This window comes from Chiloscyllium punctatum, chromosome 10, assembly GCF_047496795.1.
Source record: "Chiloscyllium punctatum isolate Juve2018m chromosome 10, sChiPun1.3, whole genome shotgun sequence".
Classification (NCBI taxonomy): Eukaryota; Metazoa; Chordata; class Chondrichthyes; order Orectolobiformes; family Hemiscylliidae; genus Chiloscyllium; species Chiloscyllium punctatum.
The window spans coordinates 24,558,403-24,582,881 of record NC_092748.1 but is presented as its reverse complement, the minus strand read 5'-3'; the positions used below and the strand labels follow the sequence as shown (position 1 = coordinate 24,582,881).

Here is a 24,479-nt window from a genome sequence, read left to right as displayed (position 1 = left end):
CTGCCTCTGACTGGAAAGTTCCATATCACAACTGACCGCTTGGAACCCAAGTATCCCTCATTACATTACAGCCATTCTTGGTACCAGAAACCTGGCTGTTCATGCTGCATTCCCCGAGAGTCCATTACCCCCTACATTTTCCAAAACAGCACACGTATTTGAGATGGGGCTAGCCACAACAGACTGCTGCACTACCTGCCTATTTCTCTTACCTTACCTGGAGGTAACCCATCTACCTTACTGTATTCCTGATGAAGAGCTTCTGTTTGATATGTTGACTCTCCTGCTTCTAGGATGTTGACTGACCTGCTATACTTTTCCAGCACCATCTCCAGCATCTGCAGTCTTCAGGTTTTCCTACCTGATTGTAGATGATGGACAGGCTTTGAGGAGTTAGGCGGTGAGGTTCCTCAATGCAGTATTCCTACCCTCTCGCCTGCTCCTGTAGCCACTGTGTTTATGTGCTGAATCCAGTTGATTTCAGACTATCTCTAGCTTCCTTTGTAAGGTATGGTTTGGCCACTATTCTCTTTGCACCCTTGCCAGACTGGGATAAATAATTTTTATTGTTCACACATTTGCTCTTTGAATGTTTGCCTTTGCCTATCCACCATAATATTTTCCAATCCATCACAGCCAACTCACACCATCATAGCTTCCTTTATTAAGATTCAGGACTCTATTGTCAGGACCTCACTCTCCATCCTGGGGAAGAATTCTATCATATTGTAGTGGTATTCTTCAAAGGATTGCTCACAATCTCTCATTACCAATTTTTCCTTTCTCAATACATAGTACTCAGTTTAAAATGACCTGTTCTGTAGTTATTTTCTCAATGGATTGATCCAAACAAAACATCCTATATACGCTCTAGGAATTCCTCCTCTATGGTATTTTGATTAAATGATTTGCCTGATCTATATGCAGTTTAAAGTCATCCATAATTACAGATGGTCCGTCACCACATGTAACTCTGGTTTTCTGTTTAGTGCCATTCCCAACATCACCACTACTGAGTCTCTTGAAGGTGTACTGTCATACTCACCATGAGACATAATACAAGATGGGCAGCTCCTCGTGAGGCTGGGTGGTGGGGGACACTCCTAAAGAAAATTCAGCTCACTGCTTCTGCAACTTGTGCTTATTCTAACAGCCCCTTTACTCTCCTTACAGTGTATTTATACGCAGAAGCAGCTCGTGATGAATGTCGGAGAACATTGCCTAGCATTCGTGCTGGTGAATATGAAGGGCTCCCGGACAAGGTACGGGAACATAGGAATTAGCAGCAGGAGTAGGAAGTTCTGCACTTTGAGCTTACTCTGCTGTTTTACATGATCATGGCTGATATTATCTTGGTCACAATTCCATTTTCCTGCCTGCTCCTTTTTATCCTACTTTTCATCAGAAACATATCAATGTCTTTCTCGAATCTGTTGATTGATTTTTCGTCAGTATTCACACTGGAAAAAGACAATGTTCTGGAAGAGAATACTGAGATACAGGCTACTAGACTAGATGGGATTGAGGTTCACATGGAGGAGGTGTTAACAATTCTGGAAAGTGTGAAAATAGATAGGTCCTCTGGGCCAGATGGGATTTCTCCTCGGATTCTCTGGGAAGCCAGGGAGGAAATTGCAGCGCCTTTGGCTTTGATCTTTATGTCATCATTGTCGACAGGAATAGTGCCAGAAGACTGGAGGATAGCAAATGTTATCCCCTTGTTCAAGAAGGGGAGTAGAGACAACCCAGGTAATGAGAGACCAATGAGCCTTACTTCGGTTCTGGGTAAAGTGTGGGAAAAGGTTATAAGAGATAGAATTTATAATCATCTAGAGAGGAATAAGATGATTAGGGATAGTCAACACGGTTTGCGAAGGGTAGATTGTGCCTCATAAACCTTATTGGGTTTTTTGAGATGGTGACCAAACAGGTGGATGAGGGTAAAGCGGTTGATGTGGTGCATATGGATTTCATATGGTTTCTCATGTAAGGTGTTTGACAAGGTTCCCCACATTGGGATATCGTACAAAATACGGAGGCATGGCATTGAGGTGATTTAGTGGTTTGGATCAGAAATTGGCTAGCCGAAAGAAGACAGAAGACGGTGGTTGATGGGAAATGTTCATCCTGGAGTTCAGTTATTATGGGATACTGCAAGGACCTGTTTTGGGCCACTGCTGTTTGTCATTTTTATAATGACCTGAATGAAGGTGTAGAAGAATGACACTAAGTTCGGTGGAGTTATGGATAGTGCTGAAGGATGTTGCAGGTTACAGAGGGACACAGCTAAGCTGCAGAGTTTAATGCAGAAAAGTGTGAGGTGAATTACTTTGGAGGGAGCAACAGGAATAAAGAGTACTGCGCTATGGTAAGATTCTTGGTAGTGTAGATGTTCAGACAGATCTTGCTGTCCAGGTACATAGATCGCTGAAGGTTGCTGACCAGGTTGATAGGGTTGTTAAGAAGGCATACGGTGTGTTAGCTTTTATTGTTAGAGGGATTGAGTTTTAGAGCCTCGAGGTCATGCTGTAGCTGCACAAAACTCTGGTGCGGTCGCACTTGGAGTATTGCATAGAGCTCTGGTCACCGCATTACAGGAAGGATGTGGAAGAGTTGGAAAAGGTGCAGAGGAGATTTACTAGGATTTTGCCTGGTATGGAGGGAAGGTCTTATGAAGAAAGATTAGATTAGATTCCCTACAGTGTGGGAACAGGACCTTCGGCCCAACAAGTCCACAGTGACTCTCCGAAGAGTAACCCACCCAGACCCAATTCCCTCTGACTGATGCACCTAACACTACGGGCAATTTACCTGACCAATTCACCTAACCTGCACATCTTTGGACTGTGGGAGGAAATCGGAGCACCCAGAGGAAACCCATGCAGACATGGAGAGAATGTGCAAACTCCACACAGACAGTTGCTGAGGCCGGAATCAAACCTAGGTTCCTGGTGTTCTGAGGCAGCAGTGCGAACCACTGAGCCACTGTGCCACCCTGGTAAAGGCTGTTTTCATTACAGAAAAGAAGGTTGAAAGGTGACTCAAATTCAGACATATAAGTTAATCAGAGAGTTAGATAGGGTGGACAGTGAGAGCCTTTTTCCTTGGATGTTGACGGCTAGCATGAAGAGACGTAGCTTTAAATTGAGGAGTGATAGATAAAGGACAGATGTCAGAGGTAGTTTCTTTACGAGAGAGTAGTAGGGGCGTGGAACACGCTGTCTGCAACAGTAGTAGACTCACCAATGCTAAGGGCATTTAATTAATTGGATGAAAATATGGATGAAAATGGAATAGTACAGGATAGATAGGCTTCAGATTGGTGCAACATGGAGGGCTGAAGGGCCTGTACTGTGCTAGAATGTTCTATGTTCTATGATTCTGCCTCCACCATACTCTGTGGCAGTGGGTTCCACAGATTCCCAACCCTTTGAGAGGGTAGGTTCTCCTCATCTCAGCTTTGAACCTACCTCCTTTCACTCTATATTTATGACCCACAAGGGGGGGTGGGGGCATCTGTTCAACATCCACCTTATCAATCCCCTTTCGCATTTTACACACCTCAGTCTGATCCTGCAAACTTCTGAACTTCAGCAAATATAAGCCCAAGCTATTCAACCGCTCCTCATACAACAGCCCTTTCATCCCTGAAATCAACCTTGTGAACCTCCTCTGAACTGCCTCCAATATCCTTTCTCAATATTCCAAATGTTGTCTCACCAATGCCTTATATAGTTGTAACAATACTTCTTTATTTCTATAATCCAGTCCTTTACAATAAAAGCCAGGATTCCATTTGCCATTCCATAGGCGGCACCTGCATACACACTTTCTGTGATTCATACACAAAGATACCCAGATCTCTCTGCACTGACACACTTTGAATCTGCTTCCCATTTAAATAATAATTTGCCCTTTAATTTTCCAGCCAAAGTGGACAACCTCACACCTCTCCACATCAAACCCCATCAACCAAATTCTGGCCCATAATGCAGGAAGGATTCAAGGCCACACATTATCCTAAGGGTGGGAGGGAGGGGTGTGCTTGAGCCCGCCCCACCAGCCAGCTGCTCCACATATTCGTCAGCCTTAAGTTCAATGCAGATTAATTCTCGGTCTCTCTCACTTTCTGATGCTTTCTTAGCTGATCACACTCCAACTTTTCAATAGGAAACTGTGCAGCTTCAACCTCCTCCTACACCTTCCAGGTTGACAGATTGGTGCAACAGTGAATGAGGGAATGCTGCATTGTCACAGCAGTCATTCCCAGGATAAGATGTTCCCAGATATGTTCTGATCTAACGGTCCAGAGGTGTTTATGAATCAGGTGGGACTTGAACCCCAGCCTCCTGTCTCATAGGTAGGGACACACGACACTGCACAACAAGAGCACCCAAGATAACAATTCAACTGAGGTCAAAAAACCTGTTCTGACTGGGTAGACATTAAAAATGTCAAATATTTGAGATTCTTAAAGAGGGGATGAATATAGATTTGAAAACCATGTTCAAGAAGGCCACTAGCTCTTGAACCAAACCGGGAGGCAAAAGATGAGTGGGAAAAGGCTGGTAGCCAGATGAGGCCTAGCCATTAGAGACCTATTTGTTTGTGGGAGCAGGCAGACAAACTGTCTACCAGTTTACCAGTCATAGAGGTCTACAGCATAGAAAAAAGGTTCTTTGGCCCATCGCGTCAGTGCCAGTTAAAAACAACCACCTAACTATTCTAATCCCACTTTCCAGCACTGGGCCCAGAGCCTTGTATGGCATGGCATCACAAGCGTACATCTAAATTTTTTTTTCAATTGTTATGAAGATTTCTGCCTCTATCATCTTTACAGGCATTGAGTTCCAGATTCCCACCACCCTCTGAGTGAAGCAGTTTTTCCTCACATCTTCTCTAAACCTTCTGCCCCTTACTTTAAATCTATGCCCCCCGAATCATTGATTCCTCCATCAAGGGGAAAAGTTTTGTCCTGTCTTTGCTCATTATAATTCTATACATATTAATCATGTCCCCACTCAATCTCCTCTGCTCTATGGAAAACAACTCCAGTCTGTTCAATCTCCAGTCCAATCTGGTAAATCTCCTCTGCACGTCCCTCCTATATTGTAGATTCCAGAACTGCACACAATACTCTCACTGTGGCCGAACCAACATCTTCCACAGTTCCAGCATCACCTCTTTGCTCTTAAACCCGATACCTTGGCTAATAAAGGCAAGTTACCATAAGCCTCCTTAACCACTTTGTCCACCCATCCTGATACTTTAAGGGACCAGCGTACATGCACACCAAGGTCTCTCTGATCATTGGTGCATCCCAGAGTCCTATTGTTCATCAGCTCTGATGGAAAGTGCACATAGGTGTCATTCGTTTTTGCCTGAAAACTGCTGAGTTCATCAAGAGAAAGTAAAGTGGCTCCATTCCACAGCTAGTTTAGGATGCAACTTGAATGTTCAGATGCTGTGTGAACATTGGCACCCCTTCAGCACAAATCTAAGAACATAAGAATTAGGAGCAGGAGTAGGCCATTCAGCCCCTCTCAAGCCTCCTCCATCATACAATCATGGCTGATCTCATCTCAGCCTAAACCCTCTTTTCCTGTCCATTCCCCATAACTCTTCAAAACATGACTAATCAAAAATCTATCTTAAATTTATTCTCCTTAAATTTATTCAATGTCCCAGCATCCACCACACACTTGGGTTTTGAATTCCACAGATTCATAACCTTTTGAGACCAGTAATGTTCCATTCTTATTTCTGTTTTTTTTAAAATGAGGGCGATCTCACAGAAAGTAGTTGAGGCCAAAACACTGATCCCTTTAGCCCCTAGAATTATATCCAACTCCTTCTTGAAAACATTCAAAGGGTATCATGTAGCATCGGTCGCCAGAGGAAGGGGAGGGAGGTTTCCGAGATGGTCCAGGTGAATTTGAGGTCGGGGTGGAAGGTGTAGGTAAAGTTGATGAACAGTTCAACCTCCTTGTGGGAGCACAAGGCAGTGCTGATACAGTCATCGATGTAGCAGAGGAACAGGTCAGGTGTGGTGCCGGTGTAACTGAGGAAGATGGACTGTTCCACATGTCTGACAAACAGGCAGGAGTTGGAACAAGGTACTGAGAGTTGGATGATCAACTTGAATGGCAGAGCAGGCACTGCTTCATTCTTCTTCCATTCCTCACTCAACAGACTGACTGGCCGACTCCCGCTTTTATTTTCTATATTTCCATGCAACAGCAATATACAAATTGACCAGGGAAAAAAACCATCAAACCAGAGTAGTGGGAGCAGTTTAGAATTTAGCAAAGGAGGACAAAGGGGAACCAGTCAGTGTAACGTCAAAAGTGTGGGAAATCCTAAGGTCCATTGTCAAAGTTTTATTCTGAGCATTTGAAAAACAGTGGCAGGATCAGATGAAGTCAGCGTGGACAATGAAAGGGAAATCATGTTTGACACACCTACAGGAATTCTTCAAAGATGTACCATGGAGCTGAATGGAGGAGTCAGTGGATATGGTTTATTTGGACTTTCAGAACACTTTTGACAAAGTCCCACGAAAGAGATTAGTGTCTAATATTAAGGTGCATGGGATTGTGGGTAAAGTATTGAGCTAGATAGGAAAGTGGTTGGCAGACAGCAAACATAACGTAGGAATGAGTGTGTTTTTTTTCCAATTGGAGAGTCGGGTACCACAGGGATCAAGGCTAGAACACCAGCTATTCACAAGATATATTTAATGATTTATTTGAGAGAAATAAACTTAACATGTCGAAATTTGCGAAGGGACTATTTGTTTTTTTTTCCCTCAGACTCAGATTTGCAGGAAGAACAATTAAGTGGTTCCTCAGTTGGGACTGCAGAGTTTGGAGGCTGTTTGTTCTTCACTGTTCCTGTCACATGGGCGGGTGGCTTTCTGTGGATCAAGGTCTTGGAGCAATTCTTGAAATCTCACTGGGGCTGGGATTGATTTGGAAAAGTTTGTATTTTTTTTCACTGGAGGCATCTGCAAGAAGAGGCTGAGGGAAGCCTCCTTTCCCTCACAGCCCAGTGGCATGTCTGTGTAATACAACAATTTGTCCTGTTACAGCTGAAGAATCCGGAGTGGAGTCCGGACTTTGGGAGCACGACCTTTGTCCCGCGCTGGGGAGCCACAGTGACTGGAGCCCGGAACTTCCTCATCGCCTTCAATGTGAATCTACTGAGCACGAAGGAGCAAGCTCACCGCATTGCCCTCAATATCCGAGAGCAAGGTCGAGGCAGGGACCAGGTTAGTGTCCTTCAACATTCGGTGGCAAGAGATTTTAGTGGACCCTGCAATAAGTTACAGAATCACTGAATGGTTATGGTGCAGGAGGAGGCGATTTGGCCCATCATGCATTCGCTGGCTCTTCAAATAAGTATCATTATCTATTGCCAATCTCCTACCTTTTCCCCACATCTCTGCGCACCATTTATAACCAAATAACAAGTGTCTTGAATGCCTCAATGGAGCCAACCTCCATTATATTTCCAGGCAGTGTAATCCAAGGAAATCTGCTGTCCCTACCCAGTCTGACCTACATGAGACTCCTGACCCACAGCAGAAAGGAAATGAGGACTGCCGATGCTGAAGATCAGACTTGGGATAGTGATGCTGGAAAAGCACAGCAAGTCAGGTAATATCTGAGGAGCAGGAGAATCGACATCAGGAATGATGAAGGGCTTATGCCCGAAACGTCGATTCTCCTGCTCCTGGGATGCTGCCTGACCGGCTGTGCTTTTCCAGCACCACACTATCGACTCTGATCTCCAGCATCTGCAGTCCTTACTTTCTCCTAGTGTATTCCACACCCTTACCACTCGCAGTATGAAAAAGATTTTCTCACATTGCCCATTGCTTCATTTGCATATTACTTTAAACCTTGTTCCTTTTATGAGTGGGAGCAGCTTCTTCCTCTGCACGCTATCCAGTCTGCTCATAATTTTGAGAAACTCTATCAAATCTCCTTTCACACTTCTTCTGTCCAAGGAGAACAGTCCCAACTTCTTTAACCTATCCTCATTACAGACGTTTCTCATTCTTGGAATCATTCTTGTAAATCACTTCCGCGATGCATTCATACCTTTCCTATAACAGCATGCAATACTCCAGCTTGTACAAGTCAGGAATATAAATGCCAGCCTCGGTGATGGTGATCGTGAAAAAGCCCACCTGGTTCCCTAATGTCCTTTAAGGAAGGAAATCTGCCATCCTTACCCAGTCTGGCCTACATGAGACTCCTGACCCACAGCAGGAAGGAAGTGAGAATTGCAGATGCTGAAGATCAGAGGCAGGATAGAGTGCTGGAAAAGCATAGCAGGTCATAGAATCTGAGGAGCAGGAGAATTGACATGTAGCAGGAATGATGAAGGACTTATACCCGAAATATCAATTTTCCTGCTCCTCAGATGCTGCCTGACCTGCTGTGCTTTTCCAGCTCCTGACCCACATCAATGCGGTTGACTCTTAATTGACCTCTGAGATTATCCTAGTTAATCATACAGTTCGAGGGGCAGCTAATGCCAGCATTGCCCACATCCCAGGAACAAATGAAGAGAAAGATCCCTTTAAAACAAATCTGTGTGTTCTTGGCCCCTCATAACAGACTGCATATGACATCCAAAAGTATCCAGTTTAATTTAAATAAAAGATGTTTTCCTGACAAAGGATTCATGTACGGCATCTGCACGTCAACCAATGTGCACATGCCAACATCATACCCATGTTATTTTTATCCAACACATAAAGTGGGAATCACAAGTCAGGGATTCACTGCTTTTCTCGCAAATCTGATTGTAAGGGTCATTGACTCAAAAGGAGTGGAACAGCATGTATAAATCCAAGGTATGGAATCTGATAGTCCAGCACTACATTGAGCCGCAGTATGCAGATAAAGGTCGGCTGTTACATCAGGCCCTACCCCCTCGACACACATGGTGTCAGATACATGGCAATCACAGCTATGTCATCACGGAGACCTCCATCAGGAGGCTGAAAGAGCCAGTGGTTAGGTCACAGGCAGAAATGTGCTGCTACATGTCAAAAGCCCTGACAAACTGGGGCAACAGAAGAACACACAGCAAGCTCTCGATTAACTCCCAAACCAGTAGGATTCAGCAAGCAAGGTGGGTCCCATTCTGGAGCTCAAGGGCTGGGGGAGGAGTGAAGCAGAGTGAGGAATGAAGGAGGAGTGAAGAATAGTGAGGAATGGAGGTGGAGTGATACAGAGTGAGGAATGGAGGTGGAGTGAAGCAGAGTGAGGAATGGAGGTGGAGTGAAGCAGAGTGAGGAATGGAGGTGGAGTGAAGCTCAGAGGTAGAGGGCATGATGTTTGAATATGAGCTGGGCTGCCATGAGGTGGGATAAAGACAGTGTTTCAAGAATGTCACATCAGATATTGAGAACCTGTGAGGGGAGAGCAAAGCAGAACTTGTTGGAGAAACTCAGAACATCTGGCAGCATCTGTGAAGTGAAAACAGGGTTAACGTTTTGAGTCTGATGACACTTTTTCAGAACCAAGAGTTCCCAAGTGTCAGTGTGGCTGAGGTGATAACTGTCACTGTTTCTGAGTTCAAACCTATCGCGCGAAGGTCTGCCTGAGAATTTATTGTAAGTTAACATTTTGAACCATTTTTGAGGTGTCACTTTCTGACTGATTGCTTGTGTTTTGCAGCCTGGACGTCTGAATAAAGTGCAAGCTATTGGCTGGTACTTAGAAGAAGCTAATATTGCCCAGGTCTCCACTAATCTTCTTGATTTCGAAGTGACTGCACTGCACACAGTATTTGAAGAAGTCTGTAAGGATGCCAAGGTACTGTGAAAAGCTACTCATACTGTCAATTGTGCAGCCTCAGTTCCACAGCTGCACAAAGTAAACTGCATTGTCAAGAGCATGTCCTCACCACTCAGACTATTTTTAGCAAAAACAAGAAACAGTGACGACAGGACTCACACACTTCAACTTCAAATAACATTTATCACTCAGAGTAATGGGATTTGAAAAGTGATTTGCCAGTTAGTACGCCATATTTCATGAATGAAGACAGGAGCTCCATTGTTGCTCTAATAATGTGCTGTCCTCCCCATAGGATTTAGATTTGCCCGTCGTTGGCTCTCAGATTGTTGGTCTCGTCCCCTTGAAATCCATAATGGCTGCCGCGGAGTTTTATATCAAGAAAGAAAACTTATTTATCCTTGAGGAAGAGCACAAAGTCCGACTGGTATGTGTGCTGACTGGAGATGACTTTGGTGGTGGTGGGAGGGGTGAGTGGCACTGGTTTGATGCCTATTCATATTAGCAGCAGTCATGCTTGAGAACCAAATGATTCTTAGATCCCCTTCCCAGCTCAGGAGGTTTTGGTAATTCACTTCAACTGGTTGCAGGCAGGTGCAGGGAAGCAGAGATTCTTCAGCAGTCAATGACCTGACCATGTCTGGGAAGGGAATCTAATCCTTACATTCGCATAAGCAGCACAGAAACAGGCTATCCAGCCTTTGTTCCCCACAAACCTCCTGAATCACACCTTCTTTAACTCTATCACCAGAGCCATCTATCAAGTACTTGTGTCAGTATATCTGTGAGAGAGTTCCCACAATGGCTGTGAGGAGGTTGTGTTTCTCTGGGTAAAGATGATTTTCCTGAATTTCCTCATGGACCTATTAATAAATAGTTAATGTTTACAACCTTCAACACTAGTGAAATCTTATCAATTCCCAAAACAAAAATCTCAGTGCTTTGTCTGTTTGTCATTATATAACTTATGTTTGTAAAGTTTGAGCACGAACAGGGGTCACTCAGCCCCTTGAGTGCATGCTAGCTCTGTTCAAGATAAATCAGTGGTCCCATTTCCTGAGCCTTCTCCTCTGCTATTTCTCTCATTTCCAATTTGAATGTCTCAATTAAACCTGCCTCCATTGTCTCTCTCAGACACAGCATTTGAGAACTTAACCATTTGCTGCGTAGGAACTACATTTTTCTGTTATCATTTTGTATTTTATCCATCCATGTTCCACTTGTTTCTTCTGATTCCCTTTGCCAAAGAGAACATTTCTTTTAACTGAATTCCAAACGGATCAAAATACCTTAGGATTTTAAAAACCTCCATCAAATCTCTCAATATACACTTCTCCAAGGAGAACAGTCCTAGCTTCCTTAGTTCATCATCATAACTGAAGTACCCTCATTTCTGGAAGCTTTGTCTCTGTGTCTTCTCTACACCTTCCTAAACCGATCAGTTTAACTTTTTAGTTGAGGCTGAATCAATGTTTTAGCAAGTTTCATTAAAACTTCCCTGTGTTTGATCCCGATTTTGAGTTATGAAGTCCAGGGACTGATATTCTTCTTGCCCATGTTCTCAAGCTTATTCAGTCACCTTCCATCATTTGTACTTATATACCCCAAGATCCTTTGGAAATGCCACCTTTTGTTTTGTGCCTCTTTATTCTTCTCACCGGTGAATATGAATGGTTTTGCATTGCTCTGCATTTTGTATCATCTGCCACAGGTCCCACAAACTCACCACACTGTCTATGTCACTCTGAATTTAATACCTTCTTCTTCACAGTTCACAGTGCTTCCTTGTGTCATCTTCCCTCACAGACTCTGTCTACCATTTGGCCACTGGATGTCTGTGCTCCTCCCCTGAGGCCACTATGTCCCACCTCGTTTGCCTTTGACCTGGTTCTGCTGCATCTCTACCCTAATCTTGGCGAAGAGTAACTGTCCTCCCTTTGTTTACACAATAATACACAGAATACTGATCACAGTTCTCAGGTGCATGTGACTGTCAAAGTTAGAGCAGCATCATCAGTAACATGTTTGCTTCCCATTATACTACAGCACCCACCCAAACCCCCAGCCCAAACCCCATTCCTCTTGGACTTTTCCAATTGGGGTGGCATGATGGCTCAGTGGTTAGCACTGCAGCTTCACAGCACGAGGGACCCGGGTTCAATTCCAGCCTCGGGCTGTGTGGAGTTTGCACATTCTCCCCGTGTCTGCGCGGGTTTCCTCCGGGTGCTCTGGTTTCCTCCCACAGTCCAAAGATGTGCAGGTCAGGTGAATTGGCCATTCTAAATTGCCCATAGTGTTAGGTACATTAGTCAGAGGGAAATGGGTCTGGGTGGGTTACTCTTCAGAGAGTCGGTAAGGACTTGTTGGGCCAAAGGGCTTGTTTCCACACTGTAGGGAATCTAATCTAATCTTTTCCAGTGTACATGGATTGCATTACTTCATATATAGAATGAGGTTACTATAGGCTATCCGACCATATTATATGTGAGTGGTACACTTCCATCGGACCATATCAGGTATATGTGGGATAACTCCATGCTTGCCATAATCAGCAAAGTACAAACCGATTTTTAAGATGCTACTGTTTTTCCTAACTCCATGTTCATTTGAACTGCACTCACCTTAGCTTTTTATTTCTGTTAAAAATTTGGGTGACTGAATGGAATTAGAATACTGGTCAGCCATGAAAACTCTAAAGAGGGGCTGAATGCTCTTCTCTTTGCGTTATTCTATGTTCTCAAATTCAGACTTCACAGTACACCAGTTATAGTCTAACAGGTTTATTTAAAACCACAAGCTTTTGGAGTGCTGCTCCTTTGTCAGGTCAAGTGAAGGGAGGTGCATAGGCACAAAATACATAGACGGAGAAATAATGACAAGATAATTCCAAGTAATTAAGAGTGTCAACAGATGAGTACAAATAGCGTGAGTAGAGTGTTGACAGGCTGAATAACAAGTCTTTGCAGGTGAATAAAGTGTTGACAGCTGAATAGCAAGTGAAAGGATGACCTATGAACTGATTAATTAAGGCAGGGAGATAATTACTAATTATCAAATAAAAGATGGCGCTCGAGACAAACTAAATGGCTGGGAATAACATGAGTAGGTATCAGAGTCACATGAAGAGGGTTAACCAAAGTAACAAGTAGTGAAAAACTGTACAAACTAATTAAGGTAGCGAGATAATTACAAGTAATTAGTAATCACTGGTATCTCCATATCTATGTTCCCAATAACAATGTGACTGCATCTAATTTGCTGCAGGTCATCAGCCGACTGGGCCTCGATTCTCTTGCTCCTTTCAATGCTAAAGAAAGAATTATTGAGTAAGTGATGGTGCTAATGAAGAATTAGTTTGCATTGTTTCGAAACAGAACGTGGAACTTTGCAGCAAGAAACGGGCCTTTCAGCCCAAGACGTTGTGTCAAACATGATGCCAGATTAAATAAATCTTTTCTGCCTGCCCTTGGTCCATATCCCTCCATTCCTTTTATATTCATGTGCTTATCTAAAATCCTCCTATCGTAGCTGCCTCCAACACCATCCCTGGCAGCACTTTCCACATGTCCACCACGTTCTGTGGAAAACAAACTGCCCCTCAAATCTCCTTTGAACTTTCCCCCTCACCTTAAATGCATGCCCCCTATTTTTAGGCATTTCAATTCTGGGGAAACAATTGTGACTGTCAATCCTATCTATGCTTCTCATAATTTTACAGACTTCTATCAAGTCTCCCCTCAGCCTCTGCTGCTTCAAAATAAAACAACCCAATTTTTCCAGCATCTCCTTTTAGCTCAAACCCTCTAAGCCAGGCAACATTCTGGTAAACCTCTTCTGCACCTTCTCCAACACCTCCATATCCTTCCTGTAATGTGGCGACCAGAATTGAATGCAATACTCTAAGTGTGGCCTTACCAAAGTCTTATAAGACTGCAACATGACATCCTGACATCCTGACTCTTGTACTCAATTCCACAAACAATAAAGGCAAGCATGCTATACGCCTTCACTACTACCCTACCTACTTGCATGGCTACGTTCAGGGAGCAAAGGACTTGATCCCTCTGTACATCAATGCGGTTCAGGGTGCTGCCATTAACTCTCGACTTTTTCTTAACGTTTGAACTCCCAAAGTACAGCATCTCACACTTACCCAGATTAAACTCCATCTGCCAATTGTCTGCCCACATCTGCAACTGATCTATACCCCACTGTATCCTTTGACAACCTTCTACACTATCTACAGCTCCACTGATGTTTGTATCATCTGCAAACTTACTAACTCACCCATCTACATTTTCGTACAAGTCATTTATACAAATCACAAACAGCAGAGGTCCCAGTATAAATCCTTGTGAAACACTACTAGTCACAGACCTCCAGCCCAAGAAACACCCACTGTGGGTAAGCAATTCTGAATCCACGCAGCCAAGTCACCATGCATCTTAATCTTCTGGATGAGCCTACCATGAGGGACCTTGTTGAAAGCCTTATTAAAATCAATGCAGACAACACTCACAGCTCTACCCCTCATTTATCACCTTTGTTACCCCCTTGAAAAGTTCAATCAAGTTAGTAAGACATGACTTGCCCTGCACAAAGCCATTCTGACTGTCCTTAATTGTGCCATGCTTTCCCAAATGCATGTAAAGTCTATCCCTCTCTCCAATAGGTTCCTAACCATCGATGTGAGACACCCCAGTCTATAGTTCCCTGGATTATCCCTATTTCCTTCTTGAATAGAGAAATAATGTTTGCTCCTTGCTGGTGCTCTGGGACCTCCCCAGTGGTTATTGAGAAATCAAAGATCCTGGTCAAGGCCCCAGCAATCTCCTCTCTGCATCTCTCAATAACCTGGGATAGATATCATCGGGCACTGAGGAATTGTCCATCTTAATGCTCTTCAAGAGACCCAGTACCATTTCTTTCTTGATCTCAAATAGCATATTAGCATTCTGCACACATCCTTCTCCTGGGAGAAATAGCATTTTGGTGACCCTGTCATGTTATGTAAAGGAACAACGAGCAAAGATCTGCAGTTGTTTGATGTGAGACTAGTCAAACTATAAGAATATACACGTGTTTCCCAAAATGTCATCTAAGCAGACCTCCTCTTTGAGTGTCATAATCCCTCAGTGAGATTCCAGAAGGAAAGACTGATAAATCAAACAAAATTACATTTTGTACACACCAACGTATCTGTCCAGTATCACCAGGACCCTCACTTCCAAGTGTTACCTTGGAAGTTTATCTGGTGCTTCCCTGGACAGGGAAAAGCAGGTCAATGGGTGACAAGAGACCTGAGGGTGTGGGAGGAGTGGGGAGAGGTAGGCCAGTGACAGCAGGGTTGGTACGTAGTGTAAGGTCAATGAGGAGAGGTGGGGTTGATGAGAGGAGAGAGTGTGGCTGATGAGGAGTGACTGGATTGGTGAGGAGGGAGTACGGTGGGTGACGTGTAGAATGGGGTTTTTTGAGGGGGAAGCATGTGGGTTGGTGAGCTTGGGAGAACAGCTTTTGTAACGCAGTAACGGTGGCACATTCTCTCAAAAATTTGCCAAGCCAAAACAAATGTCGAACCAGTAAATTGGCAATGACAAAAATAGAATTTGGAAAAGATGAGCATTAAAAGGTGCCAAGCAGCAGAGCTAATTAATAAAACAATTTTTGCATTTTTACTTAAGAAGGGGATATACTAAATCCTTATCAGCAGGGAGGGAGGACAGAGGTTGAGCTGAGGACACATTTGTGAAAGGTTCACTGGCCTCATCGAAAATTTGGGTGGGGGAGGGATTAAAACCGATTGGTCTTTTAGCCTGGGTTCTCATTCTGTCCCTGATCAGCGTCTGAATAGAATTTTGGAGCAGGAGGAGGGGAAGGAAGAGGAGGGACAATGTGTTTAAGCACTCAGCCCTGTGTATATATATATATATATTTTTGTGTATATGTCTGTGATTCTGTGTGCGTTTGTGTCTCTGCATGTCAGTAATAGAGCCACAATTATTTACAATGTACATTGCTGACTTTGATGAGAAAAGTGAATGTACTAAAGCTATGTCAGCAGATGACATAAAAACAGGTGGGAAGCAAGTGATGAATATGACACCAAGAGTGTCATGTAGACAGGTTTAGTGAGTGGGCACAAGCTGGACAGATGGAATATAATGTGGGAAAATGTGAGAAACTTTGGCAGGAAGAATGAAGAGCTGAGTAACATTTAAATGGAGAAGGCTATAGCCCAGAGGGATTTGAGAGTTCCTGTCTGTGAATCATAAAAGCTAGAATCCAAGTTCAGTGAGTAATAGAGAATGCAAATTGAGTATAAACGTAGGAAGGTTTTACTATTCCAGACCATTAGGGGGAAGAGGAGAGATTTACAGGATGTTCCCTGAGCTGGAAAGTTTCAGTCATGAAGAGAGATTATACACACCGAGGTTGTTTTCCTTAAAAAAGAGGTGATTGATAGGGGACATGATGGAGATGTATAAAATTATAAGGGATATAGATAGGGTGGACAGGAAGAAACTTCTCCCCTTGGTGGAGAGATCAATTACCAAGGGCATAGATTTAAGTTAAGGTGCAGAAAGTTTAGAGGGGATGTAAGGAAAAATGTTGTTACCCAGGGGGTGGTAGGAATCTGGAACTCACTGCCTGTATAAGGGCAGTAGAGGCAGAAACACTCATAACATTGAAGACATTTTTAGATGTACATTTGTGATGCTGAGGAATACAAGACTATGGACCAAGTGCTGGAAAATGGGATTAGAATTGCTAGGTAGTTATATTTGACTGGCATAGATGCAATTTACCAAAGGAATGCTTTCTGTGCTGTAGATTAGATTAGATTCCCTATAGATCTCTGTGATTCCATGACTATGTAGTTTGTGAAATCACAATATGATACATTCCCAAATCAATTTCAGTAAAAGAGTACGAAGGTTGATTGGAGCCTGAGAAATCAGCGATTACACTGACACTAGTTTATCAATGATTAATTGAGTGTTGTTGAAGCATGGAACATTATGTCAAATTTTCCTTTCCTATGCTCATTGGGAATGGAATCACAAAACCAAACCTCAAAGTGGGCCACAATTTAGTTGCCATGGAGAATTTAGCAAGGTACAGTAAACTGACAATCAAATTCAAACCAGACAGACCAGGGAATGTCTCCTTCCACACCAAAGTTACTTAGTTGGAAGAACATAGAGTCATAGAGATGTACAGCATGGAAACAGACCCTTCGGTCCAACCCGTCCAACATGTTCTTTGTATTTGCAAGGACAGAGCTCCATGTAAGAACAGAGCTCCATATATGAATATATGCAATTTCTAACATGCATAGTTATCTCTGTGAGCCTGACTGATCATGCTGAATTGCTGGTTCAAGTAATTCTCTGCATACTTTGGATTGTTCCACAAGTCCTGTCCAATTGCATATCTAACTTTGGACATTATGTCATTATGGGCTGATCTGTAAAAATGAAGCACTCTGCCTGTTGCAAACAGCGAAGGAACAAGAATATCCCCATCTACTACCAGTTGCATCACATCTGTCATAAATTGACCGTTTGATGGCTCTACGACCAATCCGATGTTATACAACCCTGTTTGATGACCTTTGTGGTTCACACACCAGAGTGATTATCATTGCCAATATCCGTCTGGGTTATTACAAGTAACATTAACAAAATATGCACCCAGCAGTTAGAAAGATTTTCAGTTTTTCAAACTAACAGTGTATTTTGTTTAGTTTACAACACTATTTTCGTAGATTGACGATTTTTGAGTATTCCTCGTGATTTGAGAAAATTGCAGTCATTGCGTTTCCCTGTTTTCACCAGATACATGGTGCAGGAGGAGCAGGAGAGTCGCCTGGTTTCTTTGCCTTTGCGGGAATTTATTAAAAATGTTGGAGCTCGGTCTGCAGCTCCTGGTGGAGGCTCCGTCACTGCAGCCGTGGCTGCCATGGTTTGTACATTAAAGTTTCCAATCAATCCTCAGTCCAAGAGGCAACTAGGCCTCAGCCCGGTGAATTGATGCTGGGATGTGTGTGCTGCCATGTGTGACACTATTGGTATGCTTCATTTATTGTAAAAGTGGTGGTGCCACATTCACAAAGACAGGACAGCATTCACAATTATTAATTTTAAAATTACCGATACTCAGTTTTTGAGTTTTTCAGTGATGTGTGTCAGTGACCAACGAACCAATGCCTCAGCAAAATGAGACACAATCGTTCTCACATAAAGACACATAAAATAGGAGGACTAGGCTATTCAGTCCTTCATGGCTGATCAGCCAACTCAATACTGTGGTCCTGCTTTCTATCCAAGCCCTTTGATCCCTTCAGCAACAAGAACTATGTCTGAACCTGCCTTGAAAACATTCAATGTTGTGATCTCAACCACTTTCTCTGGCAAAGAATTCCACAAGTTCATCACTCTCTGGGTGAAGAACGTTCTCCTCGTATCAGTCCTGACTGTCCTACCCTGTATCCTTAGACTGTGATCCCTAGTCATCGGAAACATCCTTCTTATGTTTACCCAATCTAGTCCCGTTAGAATTTTATAGGTGACTATGAAATCCCCCTTATTCTTCTAAAGTTCAGTGAATATAGTGCTAACCAATCCAGTCTCTCTTCATGCATCAGTCTGGTTAGTCTGGTAAACCTTTGATGCACTCCTCCTACAATGTGAAAATCATTCCTCAGATAAGGAGACCAAAACTGCACATGATACTCAGGTGTGGTCTCACCAAAGCCCTGTACAACTTCAGCAACATATCCCCACTCCTTACTCAAATCCTCTATGAAGGCCAACATACCATTTTCCTTCTTCACCATCTTCAGTACTTGTATGCTTAGCTTCAGCAGTGGGAGGAGAAAGATTTAAAAGGGACCTGAGGGGCAACTTTCTAACACAGAGTGGTGCATGTATGGAATGAGCTGCCAGAGGGTGCGGTGGAGGCTGATACAATTACAATATTTAAAAGGTATCTGGATGGGCACCTGAATTGGAAAGATTTAGAGAGGTATGGGCCAAGTGCTGGAAAATGGGACTAGATTAATTTAGCAATCTGGTCAGCATGGATGAACTGGACTGAAGGGTCTGTTCCATGCTTTACATCTCTATGACTGATACCTAGGTCTCACTGCATCTCCTCTTTTCCCAAACTCTCATCATTCAGATAATAATCAATGTGGATAACCTCACATTTATCCACATTACGTACTGCATTCGCCCATTCACTCTGCTTGTCCAATTCGTACTGGAGCATCTCTGGATGCTCCTCTCAGTTCACCTTCTCTCCCAACTTTGTGTCATCTTTGTTGCAACAAGAACTATTTTTTGCTATATCCTAATAGCACTGTCCTCCACTGATGCCATAGAAACCCTTAAGGATTTGCCTTGACACAAATAGATGTGCCTATTCCTCACCACTCCATTTGTGTCTCGCTGCTTGCCAAGAAGCATTTCTGACAATGAGAGTTTGGCCTCAGTGTCTCTGTACAATGGTTCTTGACTTCTGGGTCTCAATTGTTTCACTAGGGTGCAGCCCTGGGCTCAATGGTTGGATTAATGACTTACGGCAAGCGACAATTTGATCATCTGGATGGTTCAATGAGGAAACTGATCACTCCTTTCCATCGCACAATGAATGAGCTCATCACCATGGTGGATGATGACTCCAACGCGTTCAACAGCTACATGGTGAGTGGTGTACCAATAATCGATAAAGAAAATAAATTTATTTATTCTGGGTACAGTATTGCACCCAGTTCCAGTACACTTTTGGATCCAAAACTGGCTGAATGACAGGAGACAGAAGGTAGTGGCAGAAGGATGTTTGTGTTACTGGAGCACACTGTTGAGTGGTGTACCACAGGGATCAGTGCTGGGTCCCTTATTGTTTATGATATTCATAAACAATGTAGATGAGAATGTTGGGGGAAGGGGAATTGATAATTAAGTTAGTGCATGACATGAAGATTGGCTGGTGACTGACAGTGTGGAAGAAGGTCTTAGTTTACAGGAGAATATAAACAGATTGATCAGATGGGCAGATCAGTGGCAGAAACAGTTAAACCCTGATGGGTGTGAGGTGATGCACTTTGGAAAAAGTAACAAGACAAGGGAGTACAAAATGAATGGCAGGATACTAGGAAACTCAGAGGAAAAGAAGGATCTTGGAGTGTTTGTCCACAGAACCCTGAAGATGGCATGACAAGTTAACAGAGTAGTTGAGAAGGCATATGGGACACTTGCCTTTATCAGTGGTGGGTTAGATAATAAGAGCAGGGAGGTTATGTTGGAGCTGTTGAGGACTTTAATTCGGCCACAGCTGGAGCACTACAGGAATAATGTGATTGCACTGGAAGAGGGTGCAGAAGAGATTTACCATGATGTTTCCTGGGATGGAGCATTATAGCTGTGAAGAGAGGCTGGATAAGCTCAGGTTGCTTTCTTTGGAGCAAAGATGATTGAGGAGAGATCTGACAGAAATGTGTAAGATTATGAGGGGCCTGGGTGGATCGGATAAGGAGCAGCTATTCCCCTTTGTTAAAGGGTAAATAACAAAAGGCATAATTTTAAAGTGAAAGGCAAGGGCTTTAGTGGAGGTTTGGGGAAAATTGTTTTCACCCAGGGGATGGTAGGGTCTCAAATACACTACCTGGGAGGGTGGTTGAGGCAGAAAACCTCTCAACCTTTATAAACTACTTGGATGAGCACTTGAAATGTCATAACTTTCAAGGCTTTGGGCCTAGAATATAAAATGCAGAGTAGAATGCCTGTTGGCCCACACTGTTGTGCTGAACTTGAAACCAAGTTAAACTAATCCCTCCTGTCTGCCCTTGGTCCATATCCCTTATTTCCTTGCTTATCTAAAAGTTCCTCAAACATTCCTATTATAACTGCCTCCACCACCACTCCTGGCAGCACTTTCCAGAGTCCTACCACTCTCTGTATAAAACTTGCCCCGCACATTTCCTTTGAACTTTCCCCCTCTCATGCTAAATGCATGCCCCCTAGTATTAGACATTTCAAAACTGGGAAAAAGATTTTGACCATCAACCCTGTCTATGCTTCTCATAATTTTATAGACTTTTATCAAGCCTTCCCTCATTCTCTGCTGCTCCAGAAAAAGCCTGAGTTTTTCTAGCCTCTCCTTATAGGTCATACCCTCTACTCCAGGCAGCATCCTGCAGGACCTCTTCTGCATCCTCTCTTAAGCCTCCAAATCCTTTCTGTAATATGGTGACTAGAATTCAACGCAATTCTGGCCTAACCAAAGCCTTATAATGCTGAAACATGACATCCTGACTCTTGTACTCAATTCCCTGACTCAATTGCCCAATAAGGACAAGCATGCCGTATGCCTTCTTTACTACCCTATCTATGTGTGTGATCATTTTCAGGGAGCTATGGACTTGAACCCCAAGATCCCTCTATACATCAATGCTGTTCAGGGTCCTGCCATTAACTCTGTACTTTTCCTTTACATTTGATCTCCCAAAGTGTAGTAGCTCACAATTACCCAGATTAAACTTCATCTGCCATTTCTCTGTCCATGTCTGCAACTGATCTATATCGCACTGTATCGTTTGACAAGCTTCTACATTGTCCACAACTCCACTGATCTTTGTATCATCTGTAAACTTACCAACCCACCCGTCTATATTTTCGCCTAAGTCATTTACATATATCATAAAAAGCAGTGGTCCCAGTACAGATCACTGGGGAACACCTACTATAGACCTCCAGGCAGAAAAACATTCTTCTACCACTACCCTCTGTCTTTTATGGGCAAACCAATTTATGGGCAAACCATGTGGTCACATCACTGTGGATCCCATACATCCTAATCTTCTAGATGAGCTACCATGTGGAACCTTGTCCAAAGCATTACAAGAATGCATGTAGGCAACATCCACTGCTCTAACCTCATTGCTCACTTTCGTCACCTCCTCGAATAATTCAATCAAGTTAGTAAGACATGACCTGCCCCACACAAAGCCATGCTGACCATCCCTAATTAAAAATTATGCGATTTTTAACATTGTCTACCCACACCTCCACATCATGTCCCTAATTAGTCCATGCTTTTCCAAATGTGCATAAATACAAATCCTAAGAATTCTCTCCATTAGCTTCTAAATTACGAATGTGAGACTCACTAGTCTGTGGTTCCCTATTTCTCTTCTTGAATAGAGGAATAACATTAGCTACTTGCCAGTGCTCTGGGACCTCTCCAGAGGTTAATGAGGATACAAAGATCTTAGTCAAGATCCCAGCAATCTCCTCTCTTGCATCTCTCAATAACATGGGGAGATACATCAAGCAGTGGGGACTTATCCACCTTAACACTCTTCAAGAGACCCAATACCACTTCTTTCTTGATCTCAAAATGCCCCAGCATATTAGCATGCTCCACACTAATCTCACTGTCCTCCATATCTTTCTCCTGGATGAATACCAACGCAAAGTACTCATTTAAGATTTTGCCTACTGTTATGGACCAGGCCAGACCCCTCAAGACTTTTTAAGAAGGTAGCCCAGACCCTAATTTTGATAGTTGTTTTAAGCAAGTGAATAGTGGGTATTCCAGGAGAGAATCAGATGGTCAAACCACTTTGTTTTAAACAAAACAGAATTTATTTACAATATTACTGAATGAAACAAAAATGACAGAAAACAGAATACCAAATAAACTGTCCTATCCAAAAACACAACAGACTATCGCACCTTAATGATGCTGTTTCAAAATACTTGCAACAATCCCCATAAACATCCCTTGGCACAAAATGAAAAAAATCAAACAAGTTCTTACAAGGGAAAAGTCAGAGAGAAAGAGAGAGACAGAGAGAGAGTCCAGCAGCCTTTCTTTTCTCTCTCTCTCTCTCTCACACTCACACACACATATACACAGACACATATACACAGACACAGACACACACATACACAGACACAGACACACATACACAGACACAGACACACACACACACACAGACACACACACACCTGTATTAAAACCAACCAAAGCAGAGAATAGCTGAGCTGGGAGAACTGGCCACGCCCCTTTCATTAGACAAGTGTTTGTTTTTAAAACTTGAAAGCCTTCTGCCTGAGGAAATATCTCTTAACTATTATCAAATTGGCCCTAAAACCCATCCAAACTCAGACTTTTCAGAACCTGTGTTGTTTACAACCGTTCTGAAAAAGACCAATGACAACCTAACCTTGTTAAAGGAACAGTTTCATCACATCACATCCTCTGTCTACAAGCACAAAGTCCCTTCTTTATCCTTGAGCGGTCCTACCATCTTCCTAGTTATCCTCTTGTTTTTAATGTTTGTATAGAATACCTTGGGATTCTCTTTAACCTGACTTGCCAAGGTCTTTTCATGGCTCCTTCCTGCTCTCCTAATTCCCTGCTTGAGTTCTTTTCTGCTTTCTTTATTTATCTCACGGGCCCTGTCTAATTTTAATTTTCTAAACCCTACCTGTTATTTCTTTTCTCCTTTTGACTAAATTCACAACTTCCCTCATTATCAAATATCCCTTACCATGCCATCCTTGTCCTTCCTCCTTCCTGGAACATGCTGGTCCTGAACTCTGATCAGTAGGTCTTTGAAGAATGTCCACATGTCAAATGTGGACTTTCCCAATAATAGCGCCTCCCAATTAACGCTCTCTATCTCCTTCCTAATACTGGCATAATACACATTCCCACTGTTCATAGCTATCTCAAAACTTAAGGAGTTGTGATCACTGTTTTCAAGATGCTCTCCCATTGAAAGATCGATCACCTAGCCAGGCTCATTAGTCAGCACAAGATCCAGTATGGCCCCTCCTCTAGTTGGACTATCCACATACTGTTTCAAGAAACTCTTTTGGATACACTTAACAAATTCTGCACTGTCTAAACTTCCTGTTCTAGGGGAGTCCCAGTCAATATTGGGGAAGATAACAAGCCCCACTATGACAACCCTGTTGTTATTGCATCTTTCCATAATCTGCCTGCATGTTTTTTCCTCAATGTCTCAGTGGCTGTTAGTGAGAGGAGGGAGAGGTGCCACTTATTTTGAGCTCTACCCATATTGCCTCACTGGATGAGCTCTCCAATAAGTCCTCTCTGAATGCAGATATGACATTCTCCCTGATTAGTAATGCAACTCCTTCAACTCTTTTACCTTCCTCTCTATCTCATCGAAAACAATGAAACCCTGGAACATTGAGCAGCCAGTCCTGTCCCTCTCTCAACCCAAGTCTCTGTAATGGCCACAACAACATAGTCCCATTTACTGATCCAAGCTTTAAACACATCTGCCTTACCTATCATACTCATTGTGTTGAAATAAACATGCTTCAGTTCATTAGCACCATCATGTTCATTTACCTGTCTCTGCCTGTCCTCCCTTTTAGACTTACTGGTCCTTACATCTACCTTCCCCTCAATCCCTCTCCTTGCTGACCTACCTCTCTGGTTCCCAGCCCCCTGTCACTCTGGTTTATATTGATTTGGAGATGTCGGTGTTGGACTGGGGTGTGCAAAGTTAAAAATCACACCAGGTTTGTTTGGAAGCACTAGCACAGGGCAACCACCTGACGAAGAAGCAGCATTCTGAAAGCTAGTGCTTCCAAATAGACCTGTTGGACAACCTGGCGG

At 43.1% G+C, this 24,479-nt stretch overlaps 1 protein-coding gene across 7 annotated transcripts in view; it reads left to right on the top strand.

The window, feature by feature from the left end:
- The window catches only part of ftcd (formimidoyltransferase cyclodeaminase), a 53,175-nt gene that overhangs the window by 14,645 nt on the left and 14,051 nt on the right, over nucleotides 1-24,479 (top strand). For all 7 annotated transcript variants that reach the window (XM_072578724.1, XM_072578723.1, XM_072578728.1 and 4 more), the window contains 7 exons: nucleotides 1,174-1,262; nucleotides 7,091-7,270; nucleotides 9,696-9,833; nucleotides 10,111-10,242; nucleotides 13,080-13,141; nucleotides 17,654-17,780; nucleotides 19,361-19,522. In XM_072578724.1, the coding sequence (XP_072434825.1) occupies nucleotides 1,174-1,262; nucleotides 7,091-7,270; nucleotides 9,696-9,833; nucleotides 10,111-10,242; nucleotides 13,080-13,141; nucleotides 17,654-17,780; nucleotides 19,361-19,522 (890 nt within the window). The remainder of the gene's footprint in view (nucleotides 1-1,173; nucleotides 1,263-7,090; nucleotides 7,271-9,695; nucleotides 9,834-10,110; nucleotides 10,243-13,079; nucleotides 13,142-17,653; nucleotides 17,781-19,360; nucleotides 19,523-24,479) is intronic.